Below are 12,642 nucleotides of genomic sequence, written 5' to 3' on the forward strand. Positions count from 1 at the left end.
ATTTGGTAGTAGTCCTTCGATTGATTATCAAGCACTGATCTGCTGTTTTGTGGTTTCAGTTGCCTGCTAAGTCGAGGTGCGATCAACTTACTGGGTGGCCAGGGGACCTAAAACGTGACATTTCACAGGGAAGGGCATGGGGGTTTATACGTTCACTATGTTATGTCCTTGGGTTGTTTCTGCGCTCCTGGTTACGGGTGGGGGAGGTTGGCTTTTCAGAGGTTTGTACCTCTGGGAGGAGCAATGCAATTAAAAGAATAAAAAAAACATCGTTATATTAGGAACTGACTGCTCATAAGTACTAAACGGCGATTGACAATCGGTTGGAACGGGTGGTTGTGAGTGGGATGTCTCCTAAACTGGCTGAGTGGCTCTCAAGTAACCCTCACCCATGAGGATCCGCATCTGCTTCTTGCCGAAGAGCCGGGAGAAGAGCGAAGAAATGGTGAGACCCATGTCGGCACTAGAAGCTGGCGCAGTTCTGCCGGTGTCGTCTCGGTACCCCGGTTTTTTTGGGCACTTGTTCCTGCTGCACCCGCCGCTGCCACGTCCAGGCCAACGCGGAAGAAATGACGTCACCCGGAAACAGGCCGGACGATCGTCAAGCCCCACCCCTGCGCCCTGGAATGGATGCGTACGTACTCCGTCATCAAAAAGACCGGAGGGCAGGCGACAAGGAAGACGGTTAACATGATTTGTTATTCCATTTGAACAGCTCACAATCTGTTAGAGGGAATGCCAGTGTTTCTTGAAAAACTACTTCTGTTGCATGACGGCGTGTGCTAAATAATAAACTAGTAGCCTATCAGCTATGACATAGCTCACACAAATAAAAATGCGCGTATTTTTTATCTTAAAAATTGATTTTTTCAAGAAAAAAAGTTCAAAGCAGTGAATGTCCTGAATTATTCTACGTGCCTCCACTTTTTTTATGAGTTCGTTAATGTAATACGACACCATTCCAAGATGGCTGCAGCTAGCTGCATGTTCAGGATGACCGCAGCAAAGAGCAGCCGTGAACTGACATTGTCCGTTTCGACAGAGTGGTGGCCATTTTATTGGGCCGGCCCCGTGTACGTTGTGTATTCATGGGGATTTCCCTCCGTCTTCCAGTTGTGTCTTTCGATGTTCTGCACTCTCCCGCGTCAGCGGGGGAGGGCATGAGGTTTCTGAGAGACTGGAGAGTTGATGATTTTGTTACTATTGGTAAGGTTCCTGCGCCCCGCCCGGCACGAGTGCTTGCACAAAGCAAGAAACTACATTTCCCTGTTGGGTGTGTAAACTGAGCGGAAACACTCGATTAACACATATGATGAGCATGGCCACCAACCAATCAGAGAGTTGCTCCAAGAGCGAAACCGATTGATGTGGCATATGGGCGGGCTCGGTCTATTCGCACAGTATTGAGGGTCCGTGTTCGAGGTTTCGATCGGTGACAACGACTCCAGTTTGTGTGAGTGGGGTTTGATAGCAGGGTGGCTGTTAACGGCGGAGGTATGGGAGTCTGTTTATGAAGAAAATAGATGGTATGGTATCGTATACTATTTCAACAAAGCTCGACAACTTATCTGTTCTCTTTACTGGTATTTTGATTGGATATGGCTCCTTTGTAAAATCTCAGACTAATCTTCAAGTACTGTCTTGGTTGCGAATTTCTAGTTTTGCACAATAATTCGTAGTTCTGAGTCTTCGATGCTGAGTTACTCACAAAGCCCCCAAATGGTTTTTGATCCTATTGAGCAATGCACAGATGTTAAATAATAAAAATAATAGTGTCGTAAGGAAGTTGAGATAAGCGGTGACAGTGTGAGGTGTGTTTAAAAAAAAAAAAATTCTGAGACTGAGGTTGGGCTTGTGAAGATGGGGGCACACCTCATTAAGACATTACTCCAGTTATACATCTCGGTATTCAGCTGCTTCTTCAGACGTTGCCTTGGGTGCCCCACGTAAATAACGTGTTTTTAATTTTTTTCCAGGGACTGTCCAATGTCACTGTTCCAAGGCATTTAATAAGTTGCTGAAAAAGACCACGTGGCAGACTTCTAAATGTCTATTCAGGATGGGCTTTACATTTTGCGAAGTAATGATCAATGTGACTGGCCCCAAATGTTTTGAAATGTTAAATGTTTCCATCACAGAGCCACTGGAACTTTACACTATATTAGTTACTAGGGACCCCATTCTAGTTCAAACATTCATTGTAAGTATTTTGTTTTAATTAGCATTCGGACAGTAACCAGTGCTTGAAATGGAAAAATTGAAGTGCAGGTACTCTGCACAGAGGCGCAACTAGAGCCAAATTTCGGGGGGGGGGGGGGGGGGAGGCTGAACCTTTAATCAGTAGGCAGAGTGGAGCTGCAGGGGCTCCAACAAGGGGTGAAACCACAGCAAGGCCTAATTAACATTCAAATGGTCTTTTAAAGACCTGTGAAACGTTCGGGTGCGTCTCTGTGTGTGCCCGGGATCTGTCTCATCCCGGGCTGCCACACACGACTGGGGGGGGGGGGGGGCTGAAGCCCGGTGAGTCCAATGGGTGTTGCGCCCCCGACTCTGCACCAGAGTACCTGCTTGTTTCTGAAAAGTGCTGGTACTCTCCATTAGAAATATTCTGTTTCTCTTGAGAAGCGCCGGTACTGTCCTGCTCAAAATAACAAGCATTGGCATAACCAATAGGTCTCGCCTTTTGGACATTATAAGTGTTTAGTTATGCAGCACAACATCCTTGGTGTAACAACATCAACTGTTGTATGACTAAACACTTATAAGGTCCCAAAGGTGAGACCTATTGGCTATACCAATGCTTGTTTCTATTATAACCAGTTGATTTGCACAAGTGGCACTGCATCGAGCTTGCTCCCGCCTCTATCACTTGCCACAGTGCTGCTAGTGGCTTTGGTTTTGTGAAAACAGCGGTAGCAATCTCTCTGCAATTACAAAGAGATACAATGCAGGTAAACCCAATGTTTTTTTTGTGCGGTTGTACAAATAAACATGATCTAAATTGCAGTATTTCAGGGGCTCTGTTTGTCACAGTGTAAAAATTGGCACTGGACATTTTGCTATGTTCTAATGCAAAAGGCTTCCTCTGCATAAATCACTTTCTAATTATCCTGTGTTATTAAATTAAGATTATCTATTTGCCCGGCAATTTATTAATCACGCCCAATTTGGTGCATTCTGCCTGGTGGCGGAGATTGCTTCTCAGCGGGGGCTCGCCTCGCGCCGTGCCGCAGCTGCCCATGAATCAACGGCCAGGCCTTTGTCTGCTTTCTGCTGCAGGAGGCGAGCGCTGCGGCCATCAGATGACCCGCTTTATCAGGATTAAATTAAACACTGCATTGCAATTTCTTGAGTCAGCGATAAAGCACCTCTTCCCTCGCGACATGCACGAAAAGCAGATAAAAAGTTAGTTCCCGACCTCACACTTTTGATCTCATGGTACCACTGAGTAATGGGTTTGCTCTTTTGCGGTGGGATTTCGCAAGCCCTTTTAAAAAGAACAAAATGAGCAGGCAGAGATCTAAAAGGTGGTTCAGAAGGGTGGAAAATGCCCTGTGAACGAGGCTGCCTCTTTTAGCCCGCCTTGTTCTTCTTGCAGAGCACACAGAATATTAATTAGAACCTACTAATGCTTTCAAAGTCACGTGCTTTGTGCAATCGTTCGCTGCATTGACTGCGGGTGTTAGCAGCTTGCCACGGTTGACTGTTAAGTGTGGGGATTGTTTGTATCAGCTCTTCTGTTCTTTGCATTCAGGAGGCGGGCTGCCTCTAATCCTTCTACAGAAACAGCCTGCTTGCCTGCGCCTGGCATCAAACGACTGCCTTTGACCCAGCTGGATCTTTAATTTGCAGATAAAAAGCATTTAAAGTCATCGATCTGGGCCCACTCGGAGCTCCTGAGTTTTCACACTCCTTTAAACTCAGTTATGCCGTCAGCTTTTGCAGAATGAAAATTGAGCTTAGTTGGCAAGTTGTTATGGGCATACTTTGGAACTGGGGTCGGCTCAAATTCGACATCTCATGGTTCTGGACAAACCACATGATCTCCTGTTGCTCCAAAATGAATGTGACCTTGTGTAATGTAATTGGTGCACATGTAAGAAGCCCCAATACCTTCAGGTCGAGTTCGCGCTGTATAACAAGTAACGCCGGGCGGCCCTAAAAGTAACGCCGGGCGGCCCTAAAAGTAACGCCGGGCGGCCCTAAAAGTAACGCCGGGCGGCCCTAAAAGTAACGCCGCGCGGCCCCAAAAGTCATAAAATTAAGGAAAAAAAGCATTGGCCGCAAAATGAAATAATAATTTAAAAAAAACACGAGTGGTGACGCGAGTTGTGCAAACGCGCCTGGCGGGAAAAAGTTCTGTGCATGTCGCGCATGCTTGTGCGCGTTCTAGCAAGGTAGCGCTTTTTGAAGCAGCTTCTAAATGTCTTGCAAGAGCAGCGCATGCGCTGACTCTAGCGAGACCTAAAAAAAGTGGCTTTACTCAGTACCGGCCTATTTATAGCACTGAGAGGAACTCTACTTGATGCAGATATAGCACATTTTGGGGATGTTGCACAAGGTGGATCTAAGGTCTTTTGATGTTCAGATGCATACAGCTCTGCCTGTGTACCTTCCATGAGCAGAGTAGCTCTTGAATGGCATAACATTTGTTCTGTAATTTGCTTGCAGGCGACTAATCTAGCAGGCCAAAGTTGGAAGACTTTGTTTGTATGTTTCACGGCACCTCTAGTATGGCACTGAAAATTGACCACCAAGCACGCATTTTTAGCACTAAATTCTCAGGGTGATGGGGTAAGAGGCGGTTCAAGGCTTCTCGGGAACTAGTGTGGGGGCTTGGCACTCAACAACCCCATAAACGTGCAAGTCAAGTATCTTTATTCAATCTTAGCAAACATATCCTAAAAGATACAAAATGTCATGACAATTTTCAAAACCATGATCAAACCATACATCTAGGAGAGTGCATATTTAAAAAATGTTTTAAAAGAGAGCAGTATTTTATGCTTTCAGTACATTATATAAACAGGGACCCAAGTCAGAATTGCATTTAATAAAGGGTCCCTATCAATAAACATGGAAACTCCCGCCAGCCAAAAACACCTTTATGAATAAAAAGTTTTTTTCTTTGTGAAAAAATGATTAAAAGAAGAAACTTGTTTCAGATTGATATAAAATAGATTCAAAAGTTAGCAAGCATTGGCATAGCCAACAGGTCTCGCCTTTGGGACCTTATAAGTATTCGGTTATGCAGCAGGTCCCAAAGGCGAGACCTATTGGCTATGCCAATGCTTGTTTGTAATAGTAGTGCACTATTTCTATTTTAGTATTAGTGGTGTACTGTAAGAATTTTCTCAGTTTCTATAGCACTGGGCTCGCTTTCTAAAGACGTGGATATTGGTACCTGGCTAGAGAAGCAAGACAATTGGCCAGGAATCTCAGGAAAAACTAAATGCCAACAACAAATACTTGTGACGCATCCACAGCCACTGCCCGAGTTAAAAGCCATGCACTTTATCTGTCAGCACTAGTCTCTCAAAAATCCGAAGCATAATTTAGACCAGTGTTCAAATTAAATTTTTCTTTTAACAAATCGCCTGGCCATTCCAATTATTTGCAGTAGGATTTCTTGCATTTTTGAGCGCTTGAGAAAGAAAACAACAAATCGAAGCTTCTTGTCACGTGGAACGTAATTCACAACTGCTTGCCAGGACCTCCTGCTGCACAGGGCGCAGGGGTTGACTGCGAGGCTCCGGTTCGCGCTGTTCGTGTGCAGTGGACACTGGCATTTGCTTGCCTTTACTTCTTCTTTGGGGGTTCCATCGAGTAGGCAGGGTGGGGAATAGTCTGAGCGGTGCCAAGGTCAGCCTGCTAGGGCTGACCGTTTCTGTCTCCACACAGAGAAGAGAATCAATACTTACTGCGGCAGTGCCCTCTGTGTAACACAACAAGCGTGCAGCGTCTGACATGTTTCTAGGCGATTCATGGCAGCGCATCTGGGAGCTGCTGTTGCTGCTGCTGTGGTGGTTTACCTCGCCGCTCCTGCCCCCTCGCTAGGTTGGATACTTCTCTCGGGTACCGTGGCGCGTGCTCTACCCCACAGCCAGGTGCCACTCAATAAATCACACCTCAGAGCGCAGGCCACACATACTGATCCGGGAGCATCCGAGGGACAAAGTGCGGGCGAGATGCAATAATTAGAACCAAAAATGAAAACATTTGCAGAGGGCCGCTCAGACCCCACCAGGCTCCACGGCGTGCAGCGAAAGACAACGCGCACTTCATTACCGAGGGCTGCTTTTTAGGTCTCGCGTGGCGTAGGCTGCGCACATTCGCTCGCAAGATTTAATGACTCTGAGTAGCGAGGGTTAACCCCGCTCCTCTTCTCCATTGGCTGACCTTCTAAACGGCGGCCAGCCATTGGAGAAGAGGTCTCAGTGACGTCATTCTCTTCTTCTAAGCCCTGTCTTTTTCGGATTGAGGGGCGTTTTTTTCCAGTTTGTTCTACTTTTTAAGCCCGTCCCTTTCAGACTGGGGGGCGTGTTTTTGCTTGTTGTTCACATCCTAGAAAACGCGCCCCCAATCTGAAAAGGACGGGGCTTATACACAAATGGTGAGCGCTTGTTTTTTTACATTTCCTGTTGTGTTTTACTTTGCTTCCGGCCCCCTCCCGGTGTTCGCATTTCCTTTGCTCCAAGCCCCCCTCCTGTTGTCAAAGCGACCACGGCCGCTCTTTCCATTCATGCGCTCTGCGGGTCACCATTTGCCAGCATGCGGCTGCTAGCGCTTTCATCCCTATCACTCCCCCCCCCCCTTCTCCAACTTCCCCTCACCTCCCAAACAGCATCGAGCCGCGAAGACTTGAAAGGAATACGCTCCCCGCCATGGTCCTCCACCCGCTCCCATTACGCCGGTGTGAGGGCTGCGCGCGGCCCTCCCCCCCCCCCCCCCTGCCTGTGCTGCGCACACTGCTTTTCTCGCTCCGGAGAGAGAGAGAGAAAAACCAAAAAAAACCCCCACACACTGCCTGCCTGCCGCCGCCTGGAGGATGCACCAGAGCAGAAGCTACAGCAGCGGTGAGTGCCGCGCGGGGCTAGAGGGCGGTGGTATGAGGAGAGGTACAACACCCCCATGGGGAAAAGAAAACACGGAAAAACAGCACATTTGCTCCTAGTATCAAAATCGACCTCCCCGTACTTTTTAACGTTTGACTTTAACGGTGTTATCAGGGAGGGTCTGCTCGTGTGATTTTGAACCTTAGATTTTCCATTCTTTGATCATTGAGTACTAGGTCGCAAACTTGCACCAACAACGCGACTCGCTTGCTAGAGGGCCTTGCATTATTACAGTTACTTATTCAAGAAAGTTAATGGTATGAGGAGAGGTACAACACCCCCATGGGGAAAAGAAAACACAGAAAAACAGCACATTTGCTCCTAGTATCAAAATCGACCTCCCCGTACATTTTAACGTTTTACTTTAACGGTGTTATCAGCGAGGGTCTGCTCGTGTGATTTTGAACCTTAGATTTTCCATTCTTTGATCATTGAGTACTAGGTCGCAAACTTGCACCAACAACGCGACTCGCTTGCTAGAGGGCCTTGCATTATTACAGTTACTTATTCAAGAAAGTTAATGTGCAACAAAACCCACTCCCATAGGTGTAAACCATGTCGCTTCATCACACTTGGAACTCGTGTTTTTACTCAAAGCTGATCCATAGCAGATTTTCAAGATATCTACTGACTCCACGCTCCTATCTGAGAACTTTGTGTGTATGTGTGTGTGGCTCTGTGTGTGTGTGTGTGTGGCTCTGTGTGTGTGTGGCTCTGTGTGTGTGTGGCTCTGTGTGTGTGTGGCTCTGTGTGTGTGGCTCTCTGTGTGGTGTGGTGCAAATGCAATAGGTATCGTATTTGCGAGAGATTAAGCTATTGGTATTGTAAATGACTGCCATTTATTTATCTGTTTTCAAAACCAACACATAAATAAAAAGTTTGTCATTTACAATGCCAATAGCTCTAACTTTTCCGAAGGCGAGACCGTTCCATTGTAAATGCTTGTTATCCTTCTGTTTCCCAATCTTTGCTGTTTTTCTCATACAGTTGATAACACACGAGCGGATAACTGATAAGTGACTCCTGGATCAGCGACAGACCACGGGAGGAGAGACGAGCGTCTGTGGCATTAGTGGCGGTTGCTAGGGAACGGTGAAGGGAGGGGTGTTCGAAAAAAAGAAAAGACGACTTGCATGCTTGTCGCTTAACGCCATGTCACCTCTGTCACTGTTGAGGAACTCAAAATTGGCTTATTACGAGTTATTGATTAAAACTTCACCCTTGCTTAATCACTGCCTTGCTGTGTCTAAATTGAGGGCGCTTGCAGGCAGTTTGAGAGTAACGCAAGACAGGGAGCGTGCGGCGTGGCATCGAATTGAAAGGTAACCGTCACAGCCACATAGCGTTTCCCTTGCGGGAGCTAGCAGAGGCACCATCTGTTTGCAAGATAATTACAAACCGATGTCGCCAGAACTTGTTCCCGCAAGGGAAATGCTGAACGTGCACGCGTTGCAATAGAAAGCAATGCAAAACGTGCACGTTTTTGGCCAAAAAGGTGATCGATTCCAAGAGGTCCCCTCCTATGCAGTGCGTGTGCGCTGCATAGGCAAGACCTAATAAAAAAGGAGGAAGACCAACTAGAGATAATGTGCAAAATAGAAAGTCGATATCGGTTGTCTTCCCTAGAACATCGTGAATGTTCTCTCACATAATATACTTTTTAGGAAACCGTCAACTGCATAGCATGTATTATAATCTTCTAACTGCTGAAGGAAAATCAGGGCCACTCTGCATTTGCTAAACTTATTTCTCCTTAACAGGGGAAGTAAATATCTCCTCGTGAGTAGTAGATAGAATTTGCCGAAGAATACAAAGTGCAAAAGAGTGTGGGGGGACTGCTCATCACATGGGCAGATATAGCTGTCGGAAGGGGAGTATTGCTCTTGCTGGAAACATAGTGACTACCTGATAGACCCTAATCTAAACCGTGTCAGTTATGTTCGTTCCCATGTGTTCTGTAGAAGAAAAAAATAGGGAGTAACCCCCGCAGACATCTGGAGGAGGCAATATTCTCTGACAGTTGGCTTCATTACTTTCATTCCCTTCCTTTGGGCTTGTCTGTGCTTAAGGAAACACTCCTTGACCCAACCCACATCCTTCTTGATGACGATCTCTGGTTTTTCATATAGATGGGGACAACCTAAAGCAAGTGTGGCTTCTCTTATGTATTTTAGCCATGGAATTTTTAACCCAAGGTTGCAAGAGAGGCAGTCATGAATAATTGTCTGGTAAAGTTCAGCCTCCTTGTTAAACCATATTGAACACCAGAGTACAAGCGGAGCAAGGTTTATTAAATCTTTCACATATTCCAGGCCTAGTTCTAAATGTGTTGCAAAGTGTGATATGGACGGAGGAATCACCGACAGGCATCTGCAAAATTTATTTTCCTCTGCTTGAATGGTACTTGCATCTATGCATCCTCATGTTGTATGTAAGTGTGGGGAGGCGCTTTCTCTTGTATATTTCTAGGATGGGTGGAGCACGTTTTTTGCCTATAGACACAGCAAATGAGAAAGTAACTCCTGCTGCACGCAAAAATCACTGTAACCTGATCCTGACACGGCTACTAATTATAGGCCTCGTCAAACACCAATCCAAAATATGGGAACTAAGTCACTGTTCGAAATCAGGTCACTACTTGGCAGAGGTATGCACCCTGTACAAGTAAGGACCACAATCCTAGTCAAGGTAAGTCATAACACAATCCCTAACTATCCTGTGCTCACTCCGTGGTAGCTTGGCACAGAGCAGGCGGGAATAACTTAGAAGACAATGTGTAATGTATTTGTGCAATAACTAATAGCACAGTAAATACACTACTAAAAGACTCCACAACTGTTTAGAAAAATAGAGAATATTTATCTGAGTAAAACAAGACCAAAACGATCAAACTTCATCAAATAGAAGTCGAGTTATTACATTTTGTATGAAATAATGCAATGAAGCGCTATGAAAGCAGGTAACACCAAGGTTATTTGAGGTCGCGAGGGACTGGTACAAATCTAAAGTTCAGGCTGACCGCAATTGAGTGTGGGCCAGCTACAGGGATCCACCTGGGCCTGCTGAAGACAGTACCTTGGATCCTGGGGCACAGTCTGTGCGGGTAGGCTTTGCGTAGTTCGACGTTGGTTCCAAAAGCTTTCAGCTGTGCAGTGAGGCTTCGCGTTGCTTCACTTTGGATTTGGCAGAAACTCAGCTGCCAAACTAATTTCTGAAACTCGGAACTTGGAGGGGCCGCACCAAGGGTACGACTCACAGAAGGGAGCGTCCAGCAATAGCAGAACTGCAGGAAGACTTTTGTGTCTCTAAAACTTAAGAAACCGGAGGCAAGCTAACAAACCTGTTGTGATCATTTTGGAGGGAAGGCAGAGTCCAGCATTCCTTCTAGAGTCAGAGAGCAGCACAGCAACAAGCAGGAAATCGGTCCTTCCAGAAAAACAGCCCAGTTGAGTCATTTGAGCAGCACCGCAGTTCTTCTGACAGAGATTCGCTGTAGGTCCAGAAGTGTCTGATTTGGGAGGGTCAGAGACCCAGTACATATACCCAAATGTGTCTATGATGAAGGGGAAACTTCAAGGAATAGCTTTGAAGTGCATAAGCACCCCTTTCAAGCCAGTCCTGTCTGACAGGCTATCTGAGGATCACCAGCCAGTTGTGTGCGGTCAGGTCATCACTCCTTGATGTCCCTGTGTGAGCCCCCTTTAAGACAGTCGGCTTGAGTTCTTGTACCTTTTTCCTCAGTTTTGCTGCCGGGTTGAACTGAGGAGTAAGGGGGGTGTGAGGGAAGCAGACACAACTGTATTATATGAGCCCACCCCTTCCACCAGTCTTTCTCCAGCAAAACTATTGTCTCAATTTCTGTCCCCCTCGAGGTGAGTTATCATACTAAGTGCAGTCATCGGGGGTAGCACTATTGGCTTTGGCAGAGGAGGAGCGTGTGGGTAACGTAGGTGACGTGGATAAAGCAGAATCCTCAACCGTAAGAGGAAGCCTCCGCTCTGATAACATGATCTCATTAGAAATATCAACGGCCTGTATCAAGAAACTATTGTTGTGCGTGGTTGGTCTTGAGGATCCACAGCAGCTGCAGGAGTAACCTTCCATTTCCTCATAAGCCCACAAGAGAAATGAGAAGAGAATGCAGCACACAGTACCTTGGCAGGTGATCAAGTCAAGACAACAGCTACCCTAAGTCAGGAACCAAGAGAGTGGGCCCGGCCCAGTTTCCTCGGGGCTTAGATGGGCCCGGCTTGGCTCGGTCTTTGCCCAAGCATGCATCTGGGGATGTCCCACGCTATGGGAGCAAAAGGCCGATTTTTAAAGCAAGCACCCCACGCACACACAGGCTGTAGGTGTTCCCCTGTCTCAGGGGTTCTGGGGCCTGTAGTCCACAGCCCCCTGACCCATGTCCATTTCCTTCACTAAATGAGGAAAATACCAACTGTCCTATCCAGTGTTTATCTTTAATGAAAAGAGAAGTACCTTTGTTAGCCACTGTCCAATATTAAAACCAAAAGGATATCAACAGGGTCCCTGGTTCTAATGAGATTTTACAGGAAAAATCACTAACTTAATTAGCAAGGCAAAAATCACAGGTGCGGGCTTACAGTAAAACTGCAAGGATATGGCAGTGCTTATGACTCCTAGGTCAGTCTCCACAACACTTGAGATCAGTTCACTTAGCAATTACGCCCCCCATCTCAGTTCTAGGTCTCTGTGTCAGCTTTTGGCCGGATCAGTTCAGGTGTATCTGCTTCCATGGAAGTTGGACGCAGGGCAGGTCAATGTCATGGCCTTATGCAATACAGGCTTGCCTTGCTTCGATTTCGATGATGCTGGGAAAGCACCAGATGCTTCGGATGGTCTGTGGGTAATGCTACAAGCTCTAGAGCAACTAACAAGCGCAGTGCAAAATCTTGCTCCAAAACAGTGAAGAGCCCAATCTTGAGTTCTTTTTGAGGTTATCTGTTCTGGATAGTCAAAAGTTACACAAACAGTGTCTGTATCAATTGCCTATCCTCAAGCACAGCTCAGGGAGAACCTGGATTGCGGTCAACTTCACCTTTGTAGGTGCAGCACATTAGTCCACAGCAGGGTGCACAGAGACCCACCCACAGGCATACATACCCTCCTGCCTTTTGACAGCACAGCACACAAGAGAGGATTACCGGGATGCAGGGAGAAACACTGTAAGATAGCTCTCAGGGGAAAAACAGAGCAAGCCGGGGCCCATCCCGCCGTGCCTCTGTAAACTGGGCCAAGCCAACCCTTTTCGCACTTGACTTCAGGGTTGGAAGGCTGAGCAGTCGCAGCTTTTTAAGGGAGGTAATGTGAGGGTGCTTGAACCCAGAGCTCAACAATGAATTAACAGACTCAATAAAGTGAATATCCAACTCTCTGTTTCTCTTTGCAAAAAAGAAAGAAAGTACTTTAATCTCATAGTTTCATTCGGTACTTCACACTAGAATAATCAAAGCAAGTTAGATCAACAGATTTCCAGACCTCAGGCATTTATACAAAGGTGACC

The 12,642-nt window shown here is 46.5% G+C and overlaps 2 protein-coding genes across 4 annotated transcripts in view; one reads left to right on the plus strand and one right to left on the minus strand.

Moving 5' to 3' along the window:
- The window catches only part of LOC144820230 (ADP-ribosylation factor 4-like), a 38,743-nt gene extending 38,120 nt beyond the window's left edge, over positions 1-623 (minus strand). The window contains exon 1 of the mRNA XM_078677833.1: positions 390-623. Coding sequence (XP_078533959.1) covers positions 390-456 — 67 coding nt within the window. The 5' untranslated portion in view covers positions 457-623. The remainder of the gene's footprint in view (positions 1-389) is intronic.
- A 434-nt stretch (positions 624-1,057) lies between these two features.
- GCC1 (GRIP and coiled-coil domain containing 1) overlaps positions 1,058-12,642 on the plus strand; it is a 68,247-nt gene continuing 56,662 nt past the window's right edge. Inside the window, exon 1 of one of the 3 annotated variants that reach the window (XM_078677840.1) lies at positions 1,058-1,206. The gene's annotated coding sequence lies outside the window, so the exon portion shown is untranslated. Of the gene's footprint in view, positions 1,207-1,323; positions 1,527-12,642 lie in introns of those variants that run through there. The other 2 variants (XM_078677836.1, XM_078677838.1) reach the window with 2 other exon arrangements.

This window comes from Lissotriton helveticus, chromosome 1_1 (genome assembly GCF_964261635.1).
Source record: "Lissotriton helveticus chromosome 1_1, aLisHel1.1, whole genome shotgun sequence".
NCBI lineage: Eukaryota > Metazoa > Chordata > Amphibia > Caudata > Salamandridae > Lissotriton > Lissotriton helveticus.